The 8842-nt window shown below is 44.0% G+C and overlaps 2 protein-coding genes across 2 annotated transcripts; both read right to left on the bottom strand.

Annotated features, from left to right (window-relative positions):
* Nucleotides 1-1307: 1307 nt before the first annotated feature.
* Nucleotides 1308-1904, bottom strand: LOC149771859 (uncharacterized). The gene has a single exon (XM_089948120.1). It carries the CDS (start codon nt 1902-1904, stop codon nt 1308-1310), a length of 597 nt encoding a protein of 198 aa, XP_089804246.1.
* Nucleotides 1905-2044: 140 nt separating this feature from the next.
* LOC149771858 (uncharacterized) lies at nt 2045-2455 on the bottom strand. The gene has a single exon (XM_089948119.1). It carries the CDS (start codon nt 2453-2455, stop codon nt 2045-2047), a length of 411 nt encoding a protein of 136 aa, XP_089804245.1.
* Between the last annotated feature and the right edge of the window lie 6387 nt (nt 2456-8842).

Here is an 8842-nt window from a genome sequence, read left to right as displayed (position 1 = left end):
AGAGTTTGAACATTTTCGAAGCCTAAAAATGTTTGCATTGACCTTGATGAAATAAATAAAAATGATGGTCAGATTGTATTTATTTTAATTTGCTAGGTTCTCTGACTGTTATCAAGTTATTTTCGGTAACTTTGTATCATACTATACTAAATTTCATCGCAAAGATTTTTAATTTTTGTGTTTGATATGGACTTTTAATGCAGCCATAAGATTTTTTTCTGTCATATCACTACGATGTCTGCAGGGTGTTATTTTATAGTGATACATAGCACTGGGGCATCATGCCGCAGGCATGTAGCATCATGTCCAACCCAATGGCATTATCCTGAAACCAGGCCGACCGGTCCTAACACTAACCTCTTAATGCTGAGAGCCTAGTGAGGTAGCTGTTAGTATCATTTTTATAAGTCTTTGGTTCGAACCTGAGACCTGCCGCAACCGAGGCGGACGCTATAACCACATGGCCACCGGAGCCATCCCCGTACTGCTGCTTATATTGCTCGTGCGAAATGAGTTTTGTGGCTACCGCTACAAATATGACACCGAATATATTTTTGGAGAATGCAAATGTTTAGAAGGGCATTAACTGTTCAATTGATAGCGATTTCTTGCGAGAAATTTCTGGAAGCACGAAAAAGACTATGGCCACGAGTTAAAGTGCTTTAACAAAAAAAAATCTAGAGACCGGCATGTATTGCCTTTTATCCGTGAAAAATTTCTAAATTGATTGGATTTATTGCATCAACAGAAATGTTCTCTCTTATGTGCAACGTTTCCGGACAAGTGAGCAAAGCAATTTTCATCTTGCTCATTTAAACAATGCGTGTATATCAAGAGATAATCATGCTGAAAATATGCCAGATGAAACCGATGTGCGACCTGAATGTTCTGTGTCAATGTGGATAAGGAATGGTAGCAATGCTAATCTTGAGGTTACTGGCTCGGGGTTTCCTGGCCTGCCTCCGTTTTTCTGCCGAGGATGACCTGTTGGCCTGCAAACTGAACACCTTTACTGATGGAGGAGCGCCACACGACCCTGTCCGGGGCAGTATGCTCCCACGTGTCATAGCTAATGCCAAACGTCTTAAATTATCCCTTCAGGGTGTCCTTATATCGTTTTCTCTGGCCCCCTTTGTTGCGTTTTCCTTATTCAAGTTCGCCATAGAAGAGTCGTTTTTGGAAGCCGGTAGTCTGGCATGCGAGCTACATTGCCTGCCCACCGCAACTGTGATTGCATCAAGATGGTGTTGATACTGGGCAGGCTTGCTTGGGCAAGGACCTCAGTATCAGGGATCCTGCATTGCCGGCTAATGTTGAGGGGTCTTCTCAAGCAAATTAATGTGGAAGTGGTTCAACTTCTTCGCATTTCGCTGATACACTGCCCAGTTGTTGCTGACGTATAATAGCGTAGGGAGTGATATCGCCCTATACACATTCAGTTTTGTCATTAGACGAATGCCTCTTCTGTTCCAGACCTTGGCAGGCAGTCTATAGAAGGCTGCGCTGGCCTTTGCAATCCTGGCATAAACTTCGTCATCGATTACAACGTTCTGGGACAGAGTGCTGCCAAGATAAGTTAACATGTTCACTGCGCTCAGTATGTAGCCCTTGACTGTGATGTTTTGCTCAGCGTACCGTTTTCCTGCTCCTGGTTGATACATTATTTCAGTCTTCTTTGTGTTGATCATAAGGCCGAATAGTGTGTAAGCATCAGAGATCATGTGTACGCTGAATTGCATGTCAGATTCAAAGCCAGTGTTGAAGGAGCAGTCATCAGCAACTAGAAAGTCTCTGATGATGTCTGTTGTTTTTTGCTTGGATCGTCCTGAGGTGGAACAGTGTGAAACCAGTTCAATATCTGATGCAGATGCCACGTCACCATCTCGGAAGGCATCAATGAGCATGACTGAGAACATGAGAATGTTGGCGCCAATACACAGACCTGATTCACTCAGTTTGAGAGAGGAAAGGGATATGATGTCTCATCATTGTTCCAGACTCTAGCTTCCATTCCGTCGTGGAATTGTTGCACCATGATGATAAATTACCTTGTGCATCCGTACTTGATCATGATCTTCCACAGGCCCGCTATCCTAACAGTGTCGAAGGCCTTGGTATCGTCGACATAAATAGAGAAAAGGTCAGAATTCTGCTCCTGGCTATTCTCTTGCAACTGCCCGGTTCCATGCTCCTTCCGGACTCCATACTTGCTTTCTGGTAGGAGTCCATGGTCAAGATGTGACGTGAGATGATTGGGGAGAATCCTGACAAGTATCTTGCCTGCGATAGAGAGATCATAGATACCTCGGTAATTGTCATAATCCTGAAGATTTCCTTTGCGCTTATAGAGGTGTTTACTAGTAGCGTCATTATTTTCCTGAGGGATCGTTTTTATTTGCCACATGAGTTGAAATAACCGATGGCTCTTTTCAGTCAGAGTTTCACCGCCTTCCATGTATATTTCTGCTGGGATTGAGTCTGAACGAGGAGCCTTGCCACTTAAGAGATCGGAGGTATTGCTTTCTGGGTTTTTAACTTGGTTCTTGGGTCATCCAGTGATTTATTGGATTGCACTTTGGGCAGACTATCAATGGCTTCATCGTTGGTGGATGTTTTGAGCCTACCTTAGAAGATCTTCTCTTGGTCTGTGATCCGCGTGTTCCCATCCGCACTGAGGAGAGGGGATGGTCCTGATGGACTATAGACCTCATAAAACCTCTTCATATCATGCTTGTCGGCGTAGGTTTGGATTTCATCAGCTTTGTTCATAGGGCAAGAATCCTGCATTTGCCGGAATTTCCGTTGAACAGTTCTACGGATGTTATTGAAGGCATATTTCTTTGAAGTGTTCTTTGGATCATTTAGGCATGCTTTGTTGAGGCGATGTTTTTCATGCAAAAGCTGCACAATTCTCATCAAACCAGGCATTGTGCTTTCTGTGGGAAATCCCTAACATCTCTGTAGTGGTCTTATGGACCAGCTCTCTAATGATCGCACAGGATGCTTCCACATTGTAGGTCTCTAAATGAGTGGATTGAACACGGTTTTCTAGAGTGCTGACAAAGGTCGCTTTGGAGTTCGATTTCTTCAGCTTGGCGACATTCAGCCATTTGTAGTGTTCTTGCCTAACGGGAGTCTCTTAGGTTGGCTACGGATGTTTTGCTTGGAGACCACAAGGCGGTGGTCAGTCCAATTTTCTGGACAACAAATGGACTTGGTCACCAGTGCATCCTGCCTGTCCCTCTTCCTGACTATCACGTAGTCGCTGACATGCCAGTGCTTAGATCGGGGATGCGTCCATGTTGTCCTGTTGCGGGTATGGAGGCTGAAGTTGGTGTTTGTGATGAGGATTTCATGCTCTGCGCAGGTCTAAAACAATATAAGACCATTGCTATTCCAGTTTCCGATGACATTTTCCCATTAGATGTTGTCAGAGCCATCTCTTGTATTGAAGTCACCAAGAATGATGAGCTAGTCGGATTTGAAAACTGATGCTATTATAGAGTGGAGGTCTTCATAAAATGTGTACCTTGCTTGATCTGGATTGGCCATGGTTGAGCGTAGGCACTTGACGACCGTGACATTCTTTCGTTCATTCGACAGGGTAATTTCATGGTCATAAGCCTGTCATTCACACTCTTTGGAAGTCCAGCTAGCTTGGTAACAAATTCTGATTTTACTGCAAAGCCTACTCCGGCCTCACATCGCTCGTCACTTCCTCTTCCACTCCAGAAGTGTAACCAGCGCCAATTTCACAAAGTTCGCCCTCTAATGTAAGTCAGATTTCACCCAAGGCTGCAATGTCTATGATATATCTGGCTAGCTGCTCTGAGGTCTTTCAGCATCAATTATGTACAATGTGCGCGCACGTTAAATGCGCCGAGAGTGCGAGCAACGACTTTGATCTGTTTCTTTGTAGTGTTTCCACCGCTGATGTAGGGTCCCCTCCATCCGTGATTAGGTGGCTAGGGAAGGATGCAGCAGGCAATGTTTAGGGCACATTTTATAGCCTTATGCCATGGAGGTGACCAGTACGAATCCTGAAAAGGGCTACTAAGTCGCTCAGGGGTGCTACCGAACTCCACTGTTGCTCCACATCAGTATAGAACGACCAGAAACGTTTCAGAGAAGTGATCATAGAATATTAGAAACAGTGGAATATGAACAATCGCTGCCTATTGGTGACAATTTTGTTTTGAGCCGGAACAAGAAGAAAAGAAGAAAAAGACAACTCTGCAATTATAATGTCGAATTTGCCAGAAAAATAAACAACACTTGGTATCTTTTTTGTTATGGACCTAGCTGAAACACTTACAGCACAGACCGATGAATATTATTTTGTATGTCTAATGATCTCAGTCAGATTAAAGACGATATACGTAAGATGGCGAGCCAAGAAGAACAATTGGAAGAGTATCTGTACTACACGTGGAGTGTCATCTCCAAAGAGAACGTGTTGAATAAGTGGTTTAAACACTTGACTTCTTTGGAGATTCAACGCATCGGCGCTCCTTGCCACAAAGAGATAAGCCGTAGGGCGACAAAACTGACAGACAGTTTCAAGAAACTAAAATCTAGTGTCAGTTGATAACCTATCATTACCTGTGAGCACAAATTGATACATGAGAACTTCATTACCTTCTTATGCATATTTCTTACACTACTTGGAATTCTTTGGTATGTGCTAAAGACCAATTTCCTCATAGAAAAATATAACGATATTCAAGCCTATGTGGTCCACAAAGATGACAGTCATCAACGAGAAACCCTTTGGGTCGCCATCTACTTTTTCAACAATCAGAGTTTGGTCAATTTTCATTCTAATGGGTCGCTGCTTTTTTAAACACGTATTATTGACGTTATGAGAAGAAATGCTTTATCGACTAGATTCAACAATGTGACATTAAAAGGCTATCAAATCAAGTCTTCTGAAGCAGCTTCCAGACCTGCCGGTTGGTATCAATGAGAGGCTAATGAAACTGTGACTACCTATCAGCCACAAAAGCCACGCAACGGTCATAAGCACCTATGCCCCTACCCTCTCGACCCCAGCGGAAACCATTGAGCAGTTCTACACGGACCTCGGCTCTATACTTAGCTCAGTTCCAGCTAACGACAAGATCATAATACTGGTGGACTTCAACGCCCGTGGTGGCTAAGATTATGGTCGATAAAAATATGTGTTTGGAAAGCACGATGTCGTCAAGATGAACAACAACGTGATTGCTTCTACTCAGCAAATGCGCAAAATTTGACCTGCTAATCACAAACTGAATGTTCAGAATGGAGAACAAGCACAAGAACACCTGGATGCACCCCAGATCTCGCCAAAGGCACTTAATCGACTATGTAAAAGTCAGCCAGCGCAATGCCCAGGATGGCCTCATCACCAAGGCCATGCGAGGAGCGGAATGCTGGACAGACCACAGACTTGTCCGAACTACCCTAAATCTGCACACTGCCCCACATCCCCAAGGCGTCATAAGCTTGTGCGTACAGTCTTCAACATTGTCAAGCTGCAGTAGCCTTCCACCCAGCTCAGTTTCCAGAAGAGCTTAGACGACAAGCTGCCCACCAGCGGACCTATACGTGGAATGCCTCCTAGAAATGGAACAATCTCAGGGACATGATAAGAGAAACAGCTATGGTGACTCTGGGCCCGAAGAGGCGAACCCATCAAGACTAATTCTTCGAGAACTACTGTACCATTTAAGATCTGCTTGCCAGAAAGAAAAAAAAGCATTGTGGACTGGCAGGATAAAAAAAAAAAAACATCATCTCCAAAAAAGACCGCTTAAAATCCTATCAAGCCGAAGCTCAGAGAGAAATCGGCAAGATGCATGACTGTTGGTAGGAAAGAAACCCTGACGAAGTGCAACGCTATTCCAACATTAACAACCCCAAAGAGTTCTACAACGCCATCAAGTGATTCTTCAGCCCCTCAAAGTCTGGCTCTTTCCCATAACTTGCTTCATATGGCAGTACACTAATAAAGGACAAGGCTGGCATTAAGGACAGATGGAAAGAACACTTTAGTCATCTCTTAAACCTGTCCTCATCGGTCAGCCAATCTGTTCTCGAGCAAATACCGCAACAGCCAACGCACGAGCAACTGGATGTTTCGCCAAAGATAGAGGAGTTAAGGACGCCATTAAATAAATTATTTGTGGCAGGGCTCCCGTTAAGGATGGAATCCCAGCCGAGGTGTACAAGACTCTCAGTGAACATACTCTGGAGGCATTCCACGATGTGCTAATCAGCATCTGGACGGAAGCGGAGATGCCAGACGAACTCAACGACGCATAAATTGTGACCCTCTATAAGATTAAAGGTACACGTGCGGACTGCAGTAGCTACAGAAGCATCTCCTTGTTCTCCATAGCTGTCAAAATACTTGCTCGCATCATTCTCATCAGGCTTATTGCGGCAGTGTCAGAAGATACCTCCCCAGTCTCAGTGTGGTTTTCTTCCAGACCACAACACCTTTGACATGATCTTCGCAGTTAGACAAGTCCAAGAGAAGTGCCTTGAGCAGAACCTGAACCTGTATGCCATCTTCGTGGACCTGAGAAGAGCTTTTGATACAGTCAACATACACGCACTGCGGATAGTACTCAAGAACATGAGTGTCAGAAGTTTACCAACCCCATCCGGTTCTTCCACGATGACATGACTGAAGAGATTCTCTCAGACGGTGAACCCTGTGTCAAACAGGGATGTGTACTCGCTTCAGTACTCTTCAACCTCTTCTTCACACAGGTACTGATCCATGCCATCCGTGACCTTGACCTTGGTATATGCATTAGATATCGCCTGGATGAATCAGTGTTTGATCCGCCGCATCGCCTGCAAAAACCAAGACGCTAGAAAGACTCATCGGTGAAGCACTCTTTGCAGAAGCCTGTGCCCTCGTGGCATATTAAGAAACTCACCTAGAAGCAATCGTGGACAGGTTCTCTGAAGCATCCAACCTATCTGGACTCACAACTAGCCTAGGAATGATAGAAGTCATCTTCCAGCCCGCCCCAAACACTGTCTCTTCACAACCCAGCATCATTGGTGACACGCAGCATAAGAATGTGGACAGTTTCAAATACCTTGGCAGCACAATATCTAGTGATGGCTCCCTGGATAAAGAGATCACTGCGAGGATCTAAAAAGCCGGTCAAGCACTCGGACGATTCCGAACCAAGGTCTTGCAGCACAAGGACATACGCCTGTCAACAAAGATGAAAGTGTACAATTCAGTTGTCCTCACATCTCTCTTGTACGGCTGTGAAACGTGGACAGTCTACCGAAGGCAAATCAGTCACATGGAACAATTCCACCAGCGCTCCCTGAGATCCATCATGTGGATCAAGTGGCAGGACCGAATCACCAACCAGGAAGTTATTGATAGAGCTAACACAACAAGCATCGAAGCCAAACTGATTCATGGCCCAGCTTCGTTGGGCTGGCCATGTCATCCGCCTGGAACAAAACAGAATCCCAAAGCAGCTATTCTTTGTCGAGCTAGCCCGGGGCAACCGAAACCAAGGCATCCCTCGCAAGAGGTACAACGACAATCTCAAGACGCACATCAAATGGACAGACTTTCAACCCCACCAGCTCGAGCTTATTACCTCAGACAGAAGCCACTGGTGAGCCCTGACCAGAAAATTATGTTCTACCTTCGAGGTTGTCCGCCGACAGCGTCTTGCTGCAGCTCGTGAGAGACGTCACATATCTGTATCCCAGCCTCACCCAAACACCGGTGTCCCATGCCACCTGCAACCGCCTGTATGCATCGGAATTTGGACTCCGGAGCCACATGCACGTCCACCGTCGATGAAATCGCACAACTTGTTGTCTTCGGCTTGAGGGACTACCAAGAAGAGCACTGCGTACAGCTTGATTTATGTATCCTACAATGGCTTATGATCTTACATGTGATCCTATTTCAGATCAATAGATATCTATTTTTCAAGAAGAAGGTAATTACTAGATTTATCATAATATTTGATACCATGTAAATAAAAAGTCATTATTTTAACTTTGATCCTGGCACGTTCTGAGCTTGATTAATAACCTTGTGCGTAATATTTGTGTAAAACTATTTTTTTTCACATCAAGTCAAGTTGTTGATTGATTGATTGATTGATTGTTTTTTAACGGCGCATCAGCACTTTTAGGCTATTTAGCGCCAAACAAAGTCTTACTTGTATAATCTTTTAAAACTTATAAAAGGTTCTATATCGACCAGCGATATAAAAGAACAAATGGTTGAAATTAAAAACGGTAAGATGGTAACGGTGCAAAATAAAGCTTCCCGATCAACGGGAGATGTAAAAAAGATGAATAGGTATTAAAATGGGACGGTATATATATTGCATAAAACTGCACAAGGTGATAGCATAAAAGTCAGAGTTTAGAGTAAATATTTACGGCTTTCAAGAACTCGATAATACGAGTGATGTTTATATTATCCAAAAGTACTTTCATGTCATGCACAACGTAATAACGATCGCGCTTAGGTTGTAGGTCAAAGCACTCTATCATAAAGTGCTTGACAGTGAATGGTTCATTGCAAGAAACGCACTCTGGTGGGTCTTCACCTTTTAGTATGTAGGTGTGGGTGATATAAGTATGACCAATTCGGATTCTTGCAATGACTACCTCCTCCCTACGAATGGTTCTGTAGGAAGGAGTCCATTCTCCTAGAGTTGGTTTGATTGCATGAAGTTTGTTATTTACAGCATCATTCCATGATGCCTGCCACTTCTGACGTAAGAACTTTCTGATACAAGGTTTAAAATCAGTATATGGTATTTTAAAATCAGATGGTTCTTGAGAAAGGGCCATT

The sequence above is a fragment of the Sinohyriopsis cumingii genome, unplaced genomic scaffold (genome assembly GCF_028554795.1).
Source record: "Sinohyriopsis cumingii isolate HCF-2022 unplaced genomic scaffold, ASM2855479v2 utg001623l, whole genome shotgun sequence".
Classification (NCBI taxonomy): domain Eukaryota; kingdom Metazoa; phylum Mollusca; class Bivalvia; order Unionida; family Unionidae; genus Sinohyriopsis; species Sinohyriopsis cumingii.
This window is presented reverse-complemented; position numbering and strand designations above follow the sequence as displayed.